Source organism: Marmota flaviventris, chromosome X (assembly GCF_047511675.1).
Source record: "Marmota flaviventris isolate mMarFla1 chromosome X, mMarFla1.hap1, whole genome shotgun sequence".
Taxonomy (NCBI): Eukaryota; Metazoa; Chordata; class Mammalia; order Rodentia; family Sciuridae; genus Marmota; species Marmota flaviventris.
The window spans coordinates 16,123,311-16,145,614 of NC_092518.1; the positions used below are offsets into that span (position 1 = coordinate 16,123,311).

Sequence of the window (22,304 nt, forward strand, 5' to 3'; positions counted from 1 at the left end):
CACCAAGATAAAGCAACCACTGTTTGTTTTGTCTAGTCAGGGGGAAAGCCAAGGCAACCAATATTTTGAGTTTCTTTTATTTCATTTGTGAAGGATTATTTGAGAAAGGGTAGTGAGGGAAGGTTTCCTGACGTGAATTTTTTAAGCTGTCCATTAGTAGAAAAGCAAGAGAGCCTTGGATGTCAACGCCTAACAAACTCTTGAGACCAGCTACCAAACCACGAAAAGTGACTTTCTTCCTGAGTGTTCTCTACGGTCTTTCTGATGGAAGCAGAAACGGGGAGCAGCAGAGAGGCTAGAAAGGGGGCCAACAGAGGCACTCAAGTCGCCCTGGCTGTGTTTATCGGTGGCACTGTGGTGCTGGGCACCATCCTCTTTCTAGGTAAGTGGAGCGCTGGAGGCCAGGGGAACTGGGTACATGCCAAGAACTTTCCTCATGCTTTATTCTGGCAAACCTTGCCATAATACAGGTGTACAGCTGTTTGCTTGTGTTAATAGGCAGTATAGTCTCAGTTTCTATCAAACATGCATATGTAAAAGAAGGCTGTTTTTTCTTGAAAAATTTTTTTGTAGTTGTACAGAATGCCTTTATTTTATTTGTTTATTTTTATGTGGTGCTAAGGTTCAAACCCAGGGCCTCACCTGTGCAAGGCAAGCACTCTACCACTGAGCTACAGCCCCAGCCCCAAGAAGGCTATTCTTTAGTAGCAAATGTATAGTCTAGAAGGGAACATGGGTATAAAGTTGTTTGGAGTGACTACGGGATTCTGTTGCACTGAGAAAAGAATATTCATGAATTACATTTTGAAAATTGAGTGTTTATAAATTCATAGTCATACTTTCATTTATGCTGTGAGGAAAACTTTTTATATGATGATCGAAACCATGCTGGAATTTCTTTTCATTTGACTTTGGTTATATTTGCCTGGGCGAATCACAAAACTTAATTCACAAAATACAAATCAGTCCTTTCAATGCACCTTTAATGGTATTCTTCAAGTCCTTTCTAATCAAGTGACTTGATGGGATGCAATGTAAACTCAGCCTTTCTAATAGATTTAAAAATTAACATGAAGGAAAACAGAAGTTTTCTTTCAAGATTTGAAAGGTATTGTGTGATTCAATTATTTTAATGACTCATGGTAAGAATGATGTGTGAGTCTATGAGATGATCCAAGTGTATCCCTATGACAAAGAGTCAGACATCTTGGTAAGGTGTGAGGGATGTCCTAAAATTTTAGGCTTTTGGAAACTTTGGCTATTACCATTTTTTCTCAAACAGCCCATAATATTTCATTAGCTTGAGAGTTATGAAGGAACAACTCCCATTCTTGGGAGATTCTAGGTACACTTTGAAATGCAGCAAGCCTGGAAGCATTCCTTGGCATATACATGATGAAGGAGACCATGTTTATTTTGGCAGGGGAAAACCAGTAATTAAACTTGAAAAGAGTTAGGGTTGTGTGGTTGAGAACTCTGCTAAAATGAGAAAACCATCTTTCCATGTTTTCTGTGGCTGGAGATTTAGGAAATTAGATGAATTTATTGCTTTCTGGTGAAGTTAAATCTCCTGTTCCTGCAACTGAATCTGTGGCTCTTGAAAACTGCTGTGAGATTTCTCAACACTTGGGGTTTAGATGAACATCCTCTCCTGAAATTCAAAACTGGGGGAGAAATTCTATGGGCATACCAAGGGACTACACACTAAGTGGGAAGTGTCTACTACAAGGTTAGGTTTGCAAACACTTCCAGACATCAAAATTCAAATGATTATCATGTGTGTAAAAATATGTACTCTTTTAAATGTTACCACTGCTTGAAACTTTTTCCAAACTCTACTTTTGTGATTATTACATTCTGAGTCTGTGGCATATTAATTGGAAGATTCTCTATGGCAGTCTTTGTCCTTTGAGAGAAAGTGATTATTTGGCATCATTTTTAGATGATGTTTTTGGAGCAAAGTAAAATCACCAAGTCAGTCAATGCTATTATGGACAAGGAGGCCTGTATAAAATAGAAGATAACTATCCAATATGCCCAGCAACCCAGCTCTCACCTCTAGTGTCTAGGAGAGGCTCTAATGGTGTTGGAGAATAAGTGCAAACTAATGGTGTAGCCTCAGTACACTCATTGCTCAAAGTGTGGTCCCTGGACCAGCAGCATTAGCATCACTTGGAAGCTGAGTTCCACTCCAGATCTACTGATTCACAGTCTGCATTTTCACAAGACCCCAGGGGATTTATTTTCAAATGCAAGTTTGAGAAGCATTGCTTCAGGATACCACTTCCATTTGGGCATATAAATTCAGGGGTCCTTATGTTTTGTTAAACATTTCAGCACTATGACAGACTCACCCTCTTCCTACCATGTTTTTTTTCAATGCCTGTCTCTCAGGCTCTGCTACCCATCTCCACCCTGCATCTAGCAAAATCCTTTCTGAAAATCTCTAGGGACCTTCCAGGCAATGCTCTTCATGACAATATGCTTCACAGTACTTCCCGGTTAACTTTGCAGTGTATTTTTCTGTCTGTCCAAGTTCAGTCACATGCCTGCATTTTCAGAACCCTTCCTTACCTCGTCTTTGTCTTTGAGGCTCTGGGATAATTTCTCTTCTAAACCTTTATGCTTCTATAGTAAGTGATTGCTGGTGGCCTTAGGGTGATTTCAGAAAAGTGAAAGCACTAGAAATTAAAACATCAGGTATACACCTTTAGCCAGTTTTTTATTTTATTTTTTTTAATATATATTTTTAAATTGTCAACTGACCTTTATTTTATCTATTTATAGGCGGTGCTGAAAATTAAACCCAGTGCTTCACACATGTGATGCAAGTGCTCTACCACTGAGCCACAAACCCAGCCCTAGCCAGTTTATTTTAAAGTGTTCTTTCTTCTTCCCTTCCCCTTCTCACAGTCTGTTTATCAGATGCAATGATCAGCAAACTTTTTCTGTCAAGGCCAGATAGTAAATAGTTTCAACTTTATGAGCCATACATACAGTCCTTGTTGCTGTGCTCAGCTCTGTTGATGTAGCTCAAAAATATACATAGACAATATACACACAAATGAGCACAGTTTGGTGCAGTAGGATTTGATTTCTTGACACTGAAACTTGAATTTCATATATTTTTCATGCATCATGAATTATTATTATTATTTTGTATTTTTTCCAATCATTAAAAATGTCAAAAGCATTCATAGAAACAGTCACAGGCAGTGGGTTGGATCTAGCCTGTGGGCAATAGTTGGCTGACCTCTGCTCTATGTCCTTTCTCATACTCTTGATCTGTCATACTCTTGATATGTGTGTGACTCCACTGGATTCTGAAGGCATTTCTAATGGTTATAGAGAAATTGAAGTGAGAAACCAAATTGCTACATAAGTTTTTTTTTTAAAGCTCCTAACCAGTAAAAAGTAACATTTAAATTTTTTATATTAAAAATATTAGCTTTATTGTTTATATTTCATTCACTGACACCTTTATCTTACCTGGGCTCATTGATCCTTAAGATCCTTTATTTTCAGGATCTTAAAATAACCCCCCATGGATATACTGCTCTTGCTTGAAGGCTTAGGTCTGTGTCCCAATTAATTATACTAAAAACCTTTCTTCTACTCTTCCTCAGCAAAAGATAACTGATTTTAGTTCTGCATGCTTAGAGAGTTTTTGTCAAGAATTAATTTTTATGAAAGGACTAAGTCTTTAACCATTTCATTAGCTTTTTATGAAAAAATGCCAGTATCAAGAAGTTATTGTGTAGGATAATAAAATATTATTTATAGTAAAGTTTATTTTTTTTAATTATAAGAAATAATACATGCTTAGTAAAAAAAAAACATTTGGTAAACTTATCAAAGTAGACTGAGGGAAAAACTATGCCCATGGTTTTACCACCCAAGCATATTGGAATATTCCACACCAATCTTTATGCTGACTGTATATATTTTTAACCTAACTTTTTTTTCTTTTAAAGAAATCAAAACACACTTTAATGCTAAGAAAATTCTTTTCTTAAAAATAGGCTTGAGATGTACTGTAGACAGTTTCCTTGAATTTATTATATAACACAGGTAAAAAGGCTGTTTGCAGGATGGCAGCAGAGAAAAGAACAAAGGAAAAACAGACTCCTCTTAGAATGTTGGGTAATAAATAATAAAACTGCCACACTGGCAGGTGATCTTCAGGTCTTCCATTGCTTCCAGAAACATAAGTATTAGTGCCACCAAGTTCTCTGATTCTGCTTCTCTGTTGAGGATGCCATGAAGGGCCTCAGTCCTTGTTCACACCATGGTTCATCTCCCCATGGCCTCATCTTCAAACAACTCCTTGTTTCTGCTCACAGAAAACAGCAATAACGAATTCCATATATCTTCCCCAGCAACCGAGGAACATATTTCAAATATTTTTGAAATCCCTAAGTCACATCTGTTAATGCCCAGAAAAAGGTTCTGTCTAGAGTTCACAAACGTGGTATCCTTCAGTATTTGTGCTGAAATCCATTTGAATAATGTGGCCAGCCAAATGAGGGAAGTAAGGCACTGGTGAAAGCTATTTTAATTGTACAGTTTTATTATTTTTTTTTAATGTGATGCTGAGGATCAAGTCCAGGGCCATCCCTGGTTTTGTTTTTTGAGGTAGGGTGGAAGGGAAGAGTGGAAATAGCTGGAATCTTGGTTCTCACAGGTGCATATGTCTGGTAGCTAGGCTGGGCCTGGTGGGAGGAAAAGTATGTGGTGCAGGCAGAAAATGACTGTTACCAGATGATTTGAGTTATATGCCCATGGTTTTATTTCTTTTCTCCCTCTTTATGGATGGTTTAGATAAGATCCCAAACTCTAAATGCCACATATGCTAATTTTCTCCTTCCACTCTGGAGTTGCTTACAATGGCATAGTTTAAAAGTTTCAATTTTTCCATCTCTAAGACGGAGATGTCGTTATAAACTTAAAGAGTGAAAGTGTGAGACAAACTACAGATAATTGGAGATGGAAGACACTTTAAAGATCATCTAACACTGGCTCTCACATTAGCATCACCTGCAAGGCTTGATGAAACACAGATGGCCATCTGGGGAAGGAGCTCAGCGCTAGAGTGCCTTCTTAGCACGTACTGAGGCCCAGGCTTCAATCTCCAGCACCCAAACCAACCCTGCCAAAAGAAAACAAAACAAAACCCCACAGATAGAGTCAGAAAGTCTGGAGTGGGGCTGAAAATGTGCACCTCTAACAAGCTTCCAGGTGCTTCTGCTGCTCTGGGGAGCAGACTCTCAGTCTGTTCATACTCACTCACTTGATTTACATATGACAAAAACTGAATTTCAGAGCAACTGAGAATCTTACCAAGGCTACTTAGGTAGCGTACAGCGTGGTTCTGAGGGGTTGAGCCAATGGAGTTTTGAATACCATGTCAATACTGAGAAGAATGAACTGATATCAAATGTCTTGCATATGTGCCTGATGGTGGTTTACCTGATGGTGGTCTGCTACAAGTCTGTCATTTATTTTGGTCTGTTTTTTCAGTGAGTCAAGGTCTCTTAAATTTCCAAGCTAAACAGGAGTACTGCCTGAAGCCAGAGTGCATCGAAGCCGGTAAGTTCCATTTTCCACCCTGTGTCAAGTTATAATTATGGTACCTTGGGGAGTAGACGAGAAAACAGGTGGTATTTTTAGTATTCTGTTTGCTTGAGGTTTACCAAATACGAAATGCAATTTTAAAGAAATTTAAGTTTACTTTCAAGTTTTGGTGTGAAGTAGTGGAGTTTGGGTTTCCTGTTTTCTTGCAATAATCAAGCAGTGTGATATTCCAAGCCTTGTGATAAGGAACTCAGGAAGGGGCTTGGAAGGTTGCAGGGCCTCTCTTAAGACAGAGACCATAGCAGGCAGAGACCATAGGCATTCTATGGCTCAGCTGGCTGAAGATTCCTGTTTATCATAAGCAGTCTTTGTGTATCTTCTGGTCAGAGGCTCTAACCTGTCTGCCTCTAAGCAGGAGTCCTTTGTAAATCCATGCTTCCATTGTTGCTGGGAGTCCCTTTGGGTTCTTCTATTCCATGTTGCAAGTCAAACTTCTCTTGAGATGATCAGACCACGTATCAGTGGTTGACCCAAAGTGAAACTTTGTGCTTAAAGTTGCCTTAGCAATTAGATTCTGCCCTCCCCCCACAAATCAGTGTGAGGACCTTGCAGGAGCTGGATTCCAGCTCCTACCTCCATGGATTCCAGCCCCTACCTCCATTCTTTAAGTGGGAAGGGCCCCAATGGCATTTTCCAAAGGGAAAGTCATAGCATAGAGATCACATTAAGCATTTGGTCTATTCCACTTGACCTTAAGAGATAAGATTAACACATGAATTCACCAAATATTTCCTCAAGCCAGGGACTGAGTTATGTTTTGGGAATATATCAATGAACCAGACAATCAAAGACACGTGAGGCAATCAATGCACAGGAAAAATATCAGCTAGGAGTATATGCAGAAAATTAAAATATTTAAACAGAATAATGTGATAAAGTTACAGGATGGCTAGATTGAAAAGTCTGAGGACATGAAGGGGACCCTGAACAATGAGAAAGGAATTAATTTGTGAAGATTGAGGCAAGGGCTTTCCAGGTGGGGCAAAGGTCCCACAGAAGAATGAGCTTGTGTGGCTTGAGGGTCAGGCAGAATTTGCTGGGTAAGGGGCACCATGCAGGAAAAGGGAGTGAATAGGCAGACTAGCTGCCATGAGTTTAGATTTTTCTTAAGCATACACAAGAACCTCTGATGGGTTTTGAGAAGAAAGAGTACACCTTATGAGCCTTTTAAAAGATCTTTTTTGGTGGAGAACTAGATTTAGGGAAATCTTTCTGTGTGGAGAAGTCAAGTAGGGAAGCAAGAATGGGGGAAGGTTGTGGGGCACAGTAGCACAGGCCTGTAATCCCAGGTACTTGTGAGACTGAGGCAGGAAGATTGCAAGTTTGAGGCCAGCCTCAGCAATTTAACAAGATCCTGTTTCAAATTAAAAAGGGCCATGGGTACAGCTCAGTGGTGGAGTACTTGTCTAGCATGTAGAAGACTCTGGGTTCAATTCTCAGTCTAGCAGTAGGGGACAGGGAAGGAGGGTCACTCAGAGATTAAGTTATTTCAGTGGAGCAGGTGAGAACTCAAGAAATTGAGAATGCAGAAGGCTTAGGAGCTAGAAAGCTTGCAGAAGGATGCTGAAGGATTTGATATGCGCTTTGAGAAAAAGAGACTCGGCGTGATGCTTAGATGTTGATTGGTGGCATAAATTGAGATAGGAAAGGCTTAGGTGAAAGGGCTTATAAACTCTGAGAACTTAGACAAAGGTCATGAATTAGGTTATTATGTTATTGAAGGGTTTCTTGTCCCATTATTTTTAAAAAATTTATTGGTTCTTTTTGGTTATATATGACAGTAGAACCCATTTTGACATAATTATAAAAGCATGGAATATATTTTGTTCTAATTCAGTCCCTAGTACCTGTCCTTCCCCTCCCTTTTCCCCACTCCCTGTTTCCTTCCCTCTACTGATCTTTCTGCCATTTACCCATAGTTACTTTTTAAAATTAATTTCTTGTCCCATTTAAGTGATCAATACATATTTTTAACCAGGCAACATGTTGGGTGACTTACATACCTCATCTCATAAAACCTCCAGAAGAACATTATGAACTTAGTACCATTGCAAGTCCCACAGACAGATAAAGGAATGTAGGCTTCTAGAGGCTAATTAACTTTCCCACGGTCCTATCCTGAGCCAATTGCAGAGTTTGGCTTTACCTCCATGTCTGGATCCTTTCCATCTTTTCCTTGGTGCTCTGGTAGCATGCCAAGTAACTCTGTGTTTCTGATCCCCTTAGTCCTTCATCTCCACCCTGCCACCCACTAGACTTCCTAGAGTCTAGTGACTAAACTATTTCAGCTTCTTGATATCATCCCTCAAAGGGTGATTCTTTTTCTTCTTGAATGATGTGGGAATTTCCAACTTGAGCAGTTGACCTGGGGCCTTCTCCAGTGGAGAGAGGATGTCATAGAGTAGGGTGAGGGAATAGGTGGCACAGAGAACAGGTTTAAAATTTCATCATCTGGTACTTTCGCTGTGGTTAGGGTTCTTATGGCTAGGAGAATTTGAAATTTATAAAACTCAGAATCTTCAATTTGAGTTTAGACAACTTTTGGTATGGAAGGTCACTTACTGCATGAATTTTGCTTATTACAAATCATAACAATGCCAGAGTTAAACCTAAAGACTGCTTTCTGATAATGTTGCTTTCTGCCATCTAGTATGTTTTTCCTGTTTTTAATTTTTGTTTTGTAAAATGGCTTTCTAATGTTGAAAAATATTGGTTTTTCAAAACATTACATAGTTCTTGATATATCATATTTCACATTTTGATTCAAGTGGGTTATGAACTCCCATTTTTACCCCGTATACAGATTGCAGAATCACATCGGTTACACATCCACTGATTTACATAAAAATTATTAAAAAAAAGAAAAATATTGATTTTGCTGTTCAGTTGTGAAAGGGTCACAAAAAATACAGTCCTCTTTGATGGGACATGAGCTTCATTTTGTCCAGGGGTCTATAGAACAGCTCGAATAGATGTGGTAGGAGAATTGTATAAGCCATGATCTTACACAAGAGCTGGTATGAAGATGAGGGTATATGGGCACAAATCCACATAATAAAAGTTCAGGAGATGGATGTTTTTGATCACCTTCTGTTCCACTTCTGAACACACGCCAACAATTTCTGAGATTCAGCCTCCCTGTAACTTTTCTTTCCTCTCTCCTTGTTCACTTCTTCTGATCCCTCTTTCAAAATAAGAGCTGTAGAAAGAATATAAAGAAACAAGGAAAGGTCATGCTAATGATAGTGGATAAAGGTGGACAAGCCTTTCACTTGTGTTTGAAGCCTGTTATGGTCACATATAAGCCATGTGATCCTGGGTTAAATATTTAACCATCCTAAGTGGCAGTTTTACCATCTATGAGATGAGGATAACAGGTTTTAACTTATCATACTAGTTGTGAGAATAAAACAAAATAATAATGGTACTAGTAATCCAGGTCCACAATATGCAATCCCAGAAAGTATTGCAATTCCCAGGTGGCCAGAGCAAACGTGACCTCAATTCCTATGATGGATAAAGTGGATCTTAACTCATGTGAGGTCATTTTAGGCTTTATCGATCATACTTAAGAGAACATAAGTAGCATTTCTATGTTCCTAGAAATATTAAGTGCTTGCTTTAGGGGTCCACTCCAGACATTTCTGAGTTATGATATCATATGTGGTTATACACTATTTCTTTTTCAAAATCTGAAAAATCTGTGAGTTCTGAAAATCTAACTTCAGAGTTCCAGATAAGTGTTTATGGAATTATAATAGCAAATGTTTACATGTATGCTTCCCATATTTAGCTAAATATATACATACAGGAGGATGCTCAGTTAAGTTGAATTGCAGATATATTGTGTTGACAATATTTTTGTATAAATATGTCCCACGTAATATTTTAAATATACTTATTTTAATAATTAACCTTATTCTAAAAGTAGTTTTTTTTTTTATCTGAAATTCAAATTTTACTGGGCACCTTGTATTTTATCTGCTGACCATAGTTATATGGCAATGTGCCTGACACTGTTATAAGCAATTTGCATATATTTACTCATTTAATTAGCATGGTGATCCTATATGGTGTTGTTATTATTATTATCCTCATTTTACAGATGAGGAAATTAAGATACATGAAGGTTAAGTAATCTTCCCAGGTTGTACAACTATTGCACACTGTTGCTGTTCCTCTGACCCAAGTGGTCTGACTCCAGAGTTTATGATGATGCTATATTGCTTGGAAGGGGCTTAGCATATAGTTCCTGGCATAGCAGAAATACTGAATGTTAGTGATTTTATTATTTTATATAAATAATGAGGTTGAGGCCCTTAATAAGACTCTCCCCTGAGCCCTGACTAAACCTAAAAACTCATATTGGTATATGGCAAGATGCCTCCATCTGTACTCCATAAACTAGCTGGAGACTGCCTACCAATTAACTTCATCTGCAATGACTTGAGAGAATACACAGCCTGAGCTTTCACAGGTTTCCTTCATCATCATATTTCTTTTATTAAAACAAGATTCTCTGGGTTTTCTCTATGGAGCTGAGTAGGGGGAAAGGAGTTTGGTGTCTTGACAAGTATGGTCCCTCGTGATTTGAAGTCACAGTTCTCCTGCAGAAAGCACAGCCTTGTGCCCAGCTGTGAATCGTGAATGATGAATTGCAAGGCAGAGGGAAGAGTTTTCTCACTCAGAGGGCTCCTTTCCAAATTCATGCAAGTGATGTATTCCCCTACTTTAGCATCAGGGCCGAGGTCAGAGCTGACCTTGCAGTTTTTGTAGGTACCTGCTAGCAAACTGAGGAGATGGAGAGGATGTATTTGAGGGTTGGGGGAAGGGAAGTTTGGGAAGGAAGCCAGAAAACAGTGAGCTTATGTGAATAAAAATTCGTGTGAGGGCTCCCCTGTGTGACTGTAAATATTGTGTGGGACTGAGACTTGTGTGAACCGTATCCCTGAGGTGTCACATTGCAGATTCATTCTGGGGCTGCACAGACTATAAATATAAAATGGAAGGAAGACTTTATATGTCCTAGCATGGTTGCATATTAAATGGTAATGATAAAACAGTAGCAGTAAGCATACATGTAATTAAATACAACTGAGTTCATTCTGAAAAACAAAAATATTAAGTCAATTTAAAATCTGTTGAACTGGTAAACCAAGTTTTTGCTGGTTGGTTATTTTGGGGAGGGGGGTTGAAAGCAGCAGGGATTTTGAAGTCCTCTAGAAATTAGGATGTTTGTTGATTATTCACTTCAATGAGGACAAGGGCTGTTTGAAATTTTCACAGTGTAGTATAGAGAAATATCTAGCTTTATTTTTTTAAACTTTTTTTAGTTGTAGATGGACATAATATCTTTATTTATTTATGCAGATTGTACTTTTTGTTAAAAATTTTTAGTTGTAGATGGACACAATACCCTTATTTATTTATTTTTTAAAAGCTCAAATTTTTTTAAACATTTTTTTTTAGTTGTAGACAGACACTACATCTTTATTTAATTAATTTATTTTTGTGTGGTGCTGAGGATTGAACCCAGGGCTTCACACATGCAAGGCAAGCCCTCTACCACTGAGCCACAACTCCAACCTGATATTTTTTTATGTGGTGCTGAGGATGGAACCCAGTGCTTCACAAGTGTGAGGCAAGCCCTCTACCACTGAGTCACAACCCCAGCCCTGCATATTATACTTTTGGGGGCAGTTCATTCTCATCTAGCTGAAAAGTCATCGGATTTTCATTACTTCAAAGAGAAATATATTCTTGCATTAATTAAGGTATGAAAATCGCTCAGAATGTCTTTCTTCCAATGTTATTAAAATATTGGCTGCTGTTTTTTTAATCAGTTGGTGCATATCTTTGTGCCAGAGTGGTAGCCAGCAATTGTATGGCAGTTGGAAGAGAATTGGAGGTCAATATTAGAAAATTTAGAACCTTTTCATTTTGTGATAGAAGATTTTCTTTCAAAATTTATGGATACATATTTATGTAAAAATTTCCTATCTATGAACTATGGTCCATATATAATTGTGTTTGGGCTTATAAAAGGAAAGACAGGGTAGATTAGTGTATTGTATCTTTCTGTTAACTCATATGAATACTCAATTCTACCCCATACCTGGGCCCCTTATTTAGAATACTTCATTTTGGTCCTTCTGTGGCCATTCCTCTCCCCCAGCCCAGTCAAGGAGCCTGTGGGGCCAAGTCTGCAGCTCCCTCCTACACCCCAGAATTGCCTGCCAAATGGCCCCAAGTTTCCTTTCAGGGCCTGTGTGGGTTTCTTTCAGGGCTCCCTTCCTCTGAGACCTACACTGGATGTCAAGGGGCTGAAGAATTTATACTGGCCTTCCTGGTTTTTATGAAGGAATATTGCAAGTATGTGTTTAAAATATGTAGGTAGGGGCTTGGGTTGTGGCTCAGTGGCAGGGCACTTGCCTAGCATATGTGAGGCTCTAGGTTCAATCCTCAGCACCACATATAAATAAATAAAAAATAAAGGTACATCAGCAACTAAAAAACTTTTTTTTAAAATATGTAGGTAGATGACATGTGGGTCTCTGTTTCAGTTACCCTTTGCTGTGGAACAAACCACCTCAAACTTTGGAGGCCTGAGACAAGAATGATTTAATATTTCTCATGGGTCTCTGGGTTTGGTAGATGGTTCTGGTATTGCATAGGCTCTGGGAGTTCATTTAGGCTGGAAGGTCCCTGATGGCCTTTGTCACATGTATGGCAGCTGGTGTTGGCTTGGTTCTTCTCTGTGTGGCCTCTTGGTCTACAGGAGACTTCTTCAAAGGATAGCCTCGAGGCTCCATTTGAAAGGGAGTGTTTGGAAAGTGCAAGACCTTTTAAGGCCTAGCTTTGAAACTCACAAAAAGTAATTTATGCCAATTGTTTGCCAAAGCCAGTGGTAAAACCAGCCCAGATTCAAAGCAGGGGAAATAGACCCTATTGCTTTATGGTAAGAGTAACAAGGTGGCTTTGCAGACAGACATGTGGAATGGAAGAAAGTGTTATCTTTGCCAAAAGTCTACCACATACTCCATATGTATTCTGGTCTGACACCCCACAGATGTTAGGAATAATCCTGCAAGACCAATAACATATAATGGAACTTTTACCTACTCACTCTGAATGTGGTCATTTCATATAGTGATGTTGATCCAGAGAGTCATGTGAGGAGGAACATAGAGCCAAGGCTTGGGAACTGGTTGATATGAAATTGTTGTTTAATTTGGAAAAGAACAGTACACAATGTTCAGTGCTTGTCATTAATCCTGTGATTTTCTTTTTAAATAGCCGCTGCCATCTTGAGTAAAGTAAATCTGTCTGTGGACCCTTGTGATAATTTCTTCCGGTTTGCTTGCGATGGCTGGATAAACAATAATCCAATTCCTGAAGATATGCCAAGCTATGGGGTTTATCCTTGGCTGAGACATAATGTTGACCTCAAGTTGAAGGGTGAGTTTCTACTGGAGTTTGGTGATATATAGAGAGCAATATTTGAGAAGAAAAGCATAGTTTGGGATTTGAAGCATAACTACTCACTTTTAACTATAGGAAATTCATTTCCAAGATTTTTTAAATGGGAAATTGAAAGTTTGCAGAATTCCAGTCTCTCACATTTCAACATAAGCCTAATATAGGTTGTTATGTTCATACTTGATAATGCAATAGTAAATTCTACTGCCATAGTAAATTCTAAATAACATTTTTTTTTTTTAATTTTTTATTGTTGGCTGTTCAAAACATTACATAGTTCTTGATATATCATATTTCACAATTTGATTCAAGTGGGTTATGAGCTCCCATTTTTACCCCATATACAGATTGCAGAATCACATCAGTTACACATCCATTGATTTACATATTGCCATACTAGTGTCTGTTGTATTCTGCTGTCTTTCCTATCCTCTACTATCCCCCCTCCCCTCCCCTCCCCTCCCCTCTCTAAATAACATTTGATGGAGGCTGTGAGTAAAGGAATAGTTAATGAAAATTATGTTATATCAATATACTTATTTGTCTGTTGTGTTCAGGGTAAACTTCATTTCTTGCTTATTGTGTCCTGGATTTTCATGGCTTATAAAATGTACTTAACACCTTGTTGTCTTTTGCCATCACTTTTGAGAACTTTGGATGACCTGTGGTTGTCATATTGTTCTTGTTAACTTAGTTGGCTCTAGGGAGACTAACTTTTCTCTCATGGCCTTTTTTAGCAATGACAGGCTCACACACACATACTCACATGTGCTTATATATATTTATTTCATATGTCCTTGTAGAAATGTCTGTTACAGAAGGATATTATGTTTGCATTGGGTCTAATTTTTATGCTAAGCTGTTGGAGAAAGACACCTCATGAGAGAATTAGGAAGATTTCAAAGCCAGATAAGGTAATTATTATCAGAAGGCAAAAATAGTGTTTGTTTTCTTTTTGACAACCGCAAGTAATGCCATGTAACTAGTGTTCAGTAACACCTACATAGAATTACTGAGAAGTGGTAAGAATTGTAATTTTCTTTCTTTCCCATCTCCATTTTTTCAAGATTTTTAAGTACATAAAAATTAAATATCAATTTATATAAACTTAACACATAAAACTATTGGCAGAATGATTAGACACTGCTCAGCAATTGTAAAGAAAATATCATTAAATTTCACAACTATATATAAATCACATGGACTTTTATTTTCTATTAGGAGGCTCAAATTTAATCTGGTAAATTTTGAATGAGAATTTGCAAGAATGTTAGGATTTTCCTCTATCCTAAAAGATGATATTCCTGTATCATAGAACCATAAATAAGATCTTCAAGAGTGAATTTATAGACTAATATTTATTACCCTGTGGGACATTAATTAATGTTGATCCTTCATCTACCATTATTGTCCATTTTCTATTTCTCTTCCCTGGCATTTCTTCCTTGGTAGGTGTGTATTCATATGTGAAGCCCATATTCATACACATACACACAATCATACATGTGGGAATATCACTGAAGGATAGAAAAAATATAAGAGTTCTAGATAGATGCTTCTTTTACATTAGTTATAACTGAAAGATTTATATCCTTAGGATGTGAAGTATTTATAATAAAAGAACTTTCTGGGGTTGTCTTGATATAAAAGTAGAAAGAATGTTGCCCATAAATCTACTTCTAGAAACTACTGCTAATAAAGCAAATTTGTTATAGTTTTACGTATATGGGTTCATATTGCGTGACCTCATATGCAAAGCCATTTATTTTAAAAATTAGCTGACATTATATATATATTACTCTGTAACCTATTTTAAAAGTGGATGGTGTCAGCTAGTTGTGGTGGCACATGCTGGCAATCCCAGAGGCTCAGGAGGCTGAGGCAGGAGGATTGTGAGTTCAAAGCTAGCCTCAGCCACAGGGAGATGCTAAGCAACTCAATAAGATGCTGTCTCTAAATAAAATACAAAAAAGGACTGGGGATGTGGCTCAGTGGTTAAGTGCCCCTGGATTCACTCCCCAGTACCCCCACCCCCCAAAAAAGAATGGTGTAGTAGATAACTCTCTCTTCTTATTATAAATGATACTGTAATAAACATTTTGTGTTCATATCTTTATATTCTTCTTTAAGTATATCCCTAAGAATTATTGGGTTGAAAGAGTATTCATAATTTAGGTTTTGATGCATATAGTTAAATTGTCCTTTAGAAAGTTTATTTCCAGGGCTTTATATATTTCCTTGCTGTTTTAAATAACTTTCCTTATCAGCCTTTTTTTTTTTTTTTTTTTTTTGGTAGCGGTGTTATAGAGCTTAGCATACTACAAATGGTAGTCCAAACCCAGTCTACTGCCTGTTTTTACAAATAAAGTTTTATCAGAACACAGCCACATTCATTCATTTATTCATAATGAATGGTTTCTTTTGTGCTATAATTGTAAAACTGAATAGTTGGTACGAGACCACATGGCCCACAAAGCCAAAAATATTTACTCTCTGACCTTTAAGGACAATGTTTGACAATCTCTTATGTCTGATATAAAGCTTCAATATATCTATATTGAATATGATTAGAACCATTTTATGCATAGTAAGTATAGTTTTTTGGTGGCTTCTTTGGGATTTTTTAGATAGCTAATCATAAAATTAAGAAATAATTATAAATCATATTTTCTCTCTTTCTCTTTTGCTCTCATTTTATTGGCTGGAGTCTTCAGAATGGAGTTGAATAATAGCAATGATAATGTGTGTAATTTTTTTTGTCCCTACTACAGGCAGGAATGCATCTAGTATTTCCTATCAGTGTACACACACTCACACATAGAGTTTCTGATAGTTATTCTTTATTGTTCTGTTGTTCCTAGTTTGCAAAAATGTTGTGCCCAAGAATGCCACTGACACTTATTGGGAGACTCAGGTGGAAATTTCCTCATGATGAACTAAACTTATAATTTTGAAATAAATCTTACCTGTGAATGGTTTATTTTAAGACACTGCTAAAATTAAATAAGCTATTATTTTTGCTTTATACATTTGTGTCTGTGTTTATGATTCATATTGGTCCATGGCTTCATGTGTGCTAGATTTGTCAAATTATGTGACCAAGATACTTCTGGTCTTGAGAAACAAAGTGGCAGACTTCCTTGCTCTAGGGAATACACAACTCAGTAAATCCCAAGTTCTTCTGTGACAAGTATCATAATGGGCAAATTCACCAAGTGGTCATAGGGTTCTTGCTTCAAGTATTAAAAAAAGGAGAGCAAATGATGGAATAGGGTTTCTTTTAAATTGGTATCATCTTGTTTCAGATATGTGTGTTTGAAATATCAATGATTAGTTCTTCAAATTTTTTACTTTGAGATAATTTAAATGTAGAGAATTGGAACAAATAGCACAATGAACTCCCATACCTACTTTACCTAGATTCCCTGATTTTGCTACCTTGGCTTTATCATGTTATTTCTCATTTTCTATAAATGTATAAATATTATCTCATCATATATCTGCACATTTATGTACATTTATAGCTATAAATAGTGCATGAGAAAATAAATATCTATGCACAGTGATATAGATACCTATATATCTTTTTTTCTGAACTTTAGAAGTATGTTCAGATGGTTAGATATTCTTAAAGCGCATAAATAGAACTTTTCAAATATCAAATGTGCTTCTTTTGCTTGAACACTGGATCTTTCAATTTTTTATCTCTTTGTATATTCCCTATCTATTTATGTCTCTATCAGTCTGTGTACCTATCCATCCAACCATCTCTCCATTCATCATTCCATCCAGGTAATATGAACTTCTTATGGACCAACAATAGATAACCAAGAAAAACAAATGTTAAATTCTACCACCAGTGATAACTTTTTAAATGCAAATATACATATAAAATTATATATATGTATAGATATATAATTTATATACATATAAAAATATATATGTGATCTTAAAGGGGATCAGAAGCTCTACTTTTATAATCTTTTTTATTTGTTATGCTGTGAACATCTTTTTTCTTTTCTTTTTTTTTTTTTTTTTTTTTGTTGTTGGGCTGGAGATCGAACCCAGGGACTTGTGCATGTGAGGCAAGCACTCTGGCAACTGAGCTAAATCCCCAGCCCTGTGAACATCTTTTCATGTCAATAAATTAGATCTATGCTATCATTTGCCATGGCTGCTTTGTACCAGTGGACATATTATCTACTATTTTTATCTAATCAATGTCTGTGTTGTCATTTAGGTTGTTTCCATTTTTTTTCTCATTGTAAGCCACTAAAGGCATGAGGTTTGAAGCCTAAGAGCTAGGTTTGAATCCAGATTCCCTTTCATTTACCCTCTGTGTCACTTTGGGCCAAATACTGATTTCTTTTAGCTCAGATTTCTTTTGATTGATTGATTGATTATGTCACTGGGAATTAAACCTAAGGATGAACCACCGGGCTATATCCCCAGCCCTTTATTTATTTATTTTTTAAATTTTTAGAGAGGGTCTCAGTTGTTAAGGCTGGCCTCAAACATGGTGATCCTCTTGCCTCAGCCTCCTGAGTAGCTGGGATTACATTTGTATGCCATTACACCTGGCAGATTTCTCAACTTTAAAGTGGAAATAAGAATCCCCATATCATAGGGTTTTTGTGAGGACTAAAGGAGATGGCCTATATAAATTACCCAGTCCAGTTCCTGGCATAAAGCAGGCCCTCAATAAATATTTGTCCTTTGCTTCTCTGTTTTGCTACAAAGATAGTTCTAAGGTTCGTGAAGTAATGTCTATAAAATGTTCTAAGTTTTATTTGGGTCTTATCCTTTGTAAATATCATATGCTTTCAAAAATATTGAATCCTGTCAAGATATTTTTCCTCACCCTGGATAAAAGGAGAAAACATCCAAAAATAAAACCGAATACTACCAACCAAAGGAAAACCATTTTCTTATGGCTGATAGAGAACACACAGATGCAGCTGTCCAATTTGTGAAATAAAATGGATTTGACAGACCAGGTTGATGAAAAATTGACCTCTATTGAAGTCAGCAACCTGGCTTTGTGAATTTTGCCTTTAAATGGCAGATAAGACTCAGATTTCTACTTGGGAAATACAATTATTTCTTGATCTTTCCAAGAAGCAAGATTATTTTATAAAGGTTGAATGTAGTCATGTTTTTGCCTTAGCCGAACCCCCCCCCCCATGAAATTTGTCTTCATGTGACCACCAAGACAACAGAGCATGCATTGCTTATGAATGAGCAGATGGAAATTGAGCAAATTAGCAATTCTGAAACATGAGGCAATGAATGAGATAGAACACTTGTGTCAAATAGAAGACAGACGATTCAAGGCAGGGCCAGATCATCTCTATTATGGGATAGCATCTTTGCCAATATTTTTGTGAAGAAATGCAGTATATTACTTTCAAACACAGCTCCAGTAGAACAAGATGAAGTAGGAACTATGCATTAATGTGCAGATAAAGATTTGTGATTCATACATCATATATATTTGTAAATACCTACTGGCTAAAATTCAAACCCATCCCCTTCCTTATATAATCTTATTTTTTTCTGTGAATGATCCTAGCTGAATTATCTTTTGTAGATAATAGAAATCTGAAAACTTCAACTCAGCTCCTGCAAAGTCATTTGTTAATTAGGAAGTTCAGTTTGTTGAAGACCTGATAAATTATATTGCTTTCCTGAGAGTGTGTATATAGAATAAAGGAATAAAGATATACTAAATTGAGCCTTGACTTCATTAGGTTCTTTGAAACAAATGACGTCAGACTAGTAAAAGTGGGGATGAGATAAGGAAGTACTAAGAACCGATTATCCCTTATACTGGGCTTGTTATTCCTAATGAAAACTGAGCCCATTATTTTGAATGAGCTTACTACATAAGCTGGGTGCAACCATTCAGAGAAGATTCTAGTTTTCTCAGAGCATGTTGACTCTTTCATGTGGCTATACGGGAAGCAACAAATTGCCAAATTATGCATGCATCACTGTAAGTACATCATTGTATGTGCTCAGGGGTGCTGCACGGAGATTTGAGCTGTACTGAAGACTTTTGGAATGTGAGATGAAATAATTTTACTTGAAAATGTTTCATTTGCTCACATTTTTCCTACTCACATACATTCGAGTGTGGTATATAGATTATGGCAAACGGGGGAAGAAAGTGTCCAAAAATGTTGGCAATTGCCAATTAAGGGATATTCATCTCAAACCTATAAATAAATAAACTTCTTTCTGATGACTTTATGTGTCTGTAAAACAAATTCACTTTTCTAAATAGCTAGATGAAGTAAGAGACCACAAGAATGACCCATGTATAAAAGCTTGTGTTCTAGTAGTTCTGGCAATTGCCCCCTCCCCCCCCCCCCCGCCTTTTTATGTATATCTTTCCACCCCCAGTGCGTGTCCTTGTCTTTTTTTAAAAATATTTTTTTAGTTGTAGATGGACACAATACCTTTATTTTATTTTATTTATTTATATGTGGTGCTGAGGATTGAACCCAGTGCCTCACACATGCTAAACAAATACTGTACCACTGAGCCACAACCCTGGCCTGATGTCCTTGTCCTTTTGACTCTTACCTGCTCTAAGTATTCAATTTTAAGATCTGATTTCTTTATGGCTTTAATGTAGCTCTTCTTTCATTAGTAGTTCATACAAATAAGTTGGCAAGGTTGATAAGTACCAGCTCTATTCATCACATTCATTCTGAGTTGTATGATATTTAATTTGGGGAAAAATACTGATTTTTAAATTTTTTAAATTTTTATCTATTTATTTTGTTACTTTATTTATTTATTTTTATGTGGTGCTGAAGATCAAACCCAGTGCCTCATATATGCTAGGCAAGCATTCTACCACTGAGCCACAACCCCAGCCCAAATTTTATTTATTCTTTTAAGTTATATATATAGTAGGATGTATTTTGACATATCATACATACATGGGGTATAACTTCCCATTCTTGTGATTGAACATGATGTGGGTTCCACTGGTGGTGTATTCATATATGAACATAGGAAAGTTATGTTTAATTCAACTGTCAAATACTGATTTTGAATAGATTGAAATGCACAACGATTAGATTTTACTCAAGATTATTTACTGAGCATTTTCTTTTTTCTTGACACCAATTGCTTTCAATTATAAGTAACAGAAATCCCAACTCAAACTGGCTTAAGAAAAAGGAAATGTGCTGGCTCATGTAAACAAAAACTCTAGTAATTATGTGGACTGTGTAAGGGTTGATCAAGCAGCTGAACCATATCATTAAGGATTACATTTCTTTCTCCACGTACTCTGATGTATACTGTGTCATGCTTCTTTATAGGTCTGTTTGATCATGTGATCATTGCTAATGGCAACCAGAATTTACATTTCTTCATTCATATATAGTCACAGGTGTTGTGTTAGACCCAGAGAATATAGAAGTATGGAGATTAATAAAGCTTCCAAGATTATCCTCATGGAAACAATAATCTGTACATCACAAAGTACTCCAGTAGGCACTGTAATAAAGTCTCTAGAGTTGTACTGCTCAATACAGTAGCCACTAGCCACATATGGCTTCTGAGTACTTGAAAGGTGGCTAGCAGTAAATGAAATGTACTGTAAATATAAAATATACAGTAAATTTCCAAGACATTAAAAAAATTTTAATCTTTCTCAATAAGTAGGTGAGTTCATGTTGAAATGATAATATTTTAAAATATACTGGGATAAAATATATTATTAAACATTATGTAACTTGTTTCTTTTTGCTTATTTAAATGTAGCTACAAGAAAATTAAAGATTACACATGTGGTTTGGATAATATTTATACCATAGAGTGCTGCTCTGGAGTGCTGCCTAGGCCATTAGAAAGGTGAGCTATCTGGGAATAAACTCAATTGGATTTTAGTGCTAGAGAAGGGTCAGCTAACATATATTAGAAACAGTCCCTTACCCCATCTCCAGTCCCTCGGTTTTTGTGTCCTTTGTGGCACTTATAAGCATCTGAAGTCATCTTATTTGAATGCTTGTTTACTTGTTCTTGTCACCTATGCCCACCCCAACCCTGCAGATGGTAAACTCCATAAGAACTAGACTGTGTCCATTTTGGACACAGTACCAAGCATAGAGCCTGGAACATAGGACATGGTCAGTAAATACTTGTTACACATAGGAGAAAAGGATGTTCCCTGTGTGTGTGGCTGGGTACAGTGCTGGGGTGGCTGGCTGAGTGAGGAGTGCCTTTTTTTTCTTTTTTCCCCCTCTTCCTATGCCTGGTGCCCCATATGCAGTCCCAGAAGCATCCTGAGATGAAACTGGAGCTGGCCAGTCACAGGAGGGGAAGAGGAATGGCCTGTCATTCTCCATTTATGTTCTTGGCTTCAGGAAGGCAGAACTGGGATATGGGCAACGAGATAGGCCTTTACTCTTCCAGAACTTCCTGGTTGTGTGATCTTGAACAAGTTACAGATGAGAAAAATAAGAACTTAGAGGATGTAACTAAAGTTTAGGCTCTGAAAAAAAAAATTGAGATTCTGTCACTTATCAGCTATGACCGTGGGCAAGCTACTTCTCTTTGAGTCTGTTTCTTATCTGGCAATATTGTTAGACAAATTCAGTGAGATGAGTATAAAGTCTTTTGCACAGGATTCAATAAATGGGATCTATTATTACAATTAATTTCATAAGAATTAAATCAACATTTTCAAAGTGCTTAACAGATAGATAGTGGATGCTTAAGAAATGTTAGCTCCCTAGCAAATAAAAATAACTGATACAAAACTTTAAAAGCCCTATTATAATCCTAGTGTTTTTTCCCCAAAGTCTCAATATACCTGTAAATGAGGAAGCTGATCCTGAAAAAGGCAAGCCTGGGGGTTGGTCTTGTGGTGCTATAACAGAATACCATTGATAGGATAATTTATAAATAATAGAGGTTTATTTGGAGGCTGGGAAGTCAGAGAGTCCTAGCTTCTGGTGAGGGTCATAACATGGTGGTGGAAGGGCAAGCAAGCATGAGGGGAGGGGGGGGACAGAGGGAGAGAGAGGAGGAAGAGGAGGAAGGAGAGAAGAAAGAAGAAGAAAAAGATGCAAACAACCAAGATAACTCAATCTCCAAATAATATATCAATTTGTGAGGGCAAAACCTTCATGGCCTAATCACCTGTTAATGGACCCCCTGTTAATAGTATT

The 22,304-nt window shown here is 37.0% G+C and overlaps 1 protein-coding gene across 2 annotated transcripts in view; it reads left to right on the forward strand.

The window, feature by feature from the left end:
* The first annotated feature begins 264 nt into the window (after positions 1-264).
* Positions 265-22,304, forward strand: part of Phex (phosphate regulating endopeptidase X-linked) — a 190,344-nt gene continuing 168,304 nt past the window's right edge. For both annotated transcript variants that reach the window (XM_027927395.2, XM_027927396.2), the window contains exons 1-3: positions 265-382; positions 5,521-5,589; positions 12,931-13,092. In XM_027927395.2, coding sequence (XP_027783196.1) covers positions 265-382; positions 5,521-5,589; positions 12,931-13,092 — 349 coding nt within the window. The remainder of the gene's footprint in view (positions 383-5,520; positions 5,590-12,930; positions 13,093-22,304) is intronic.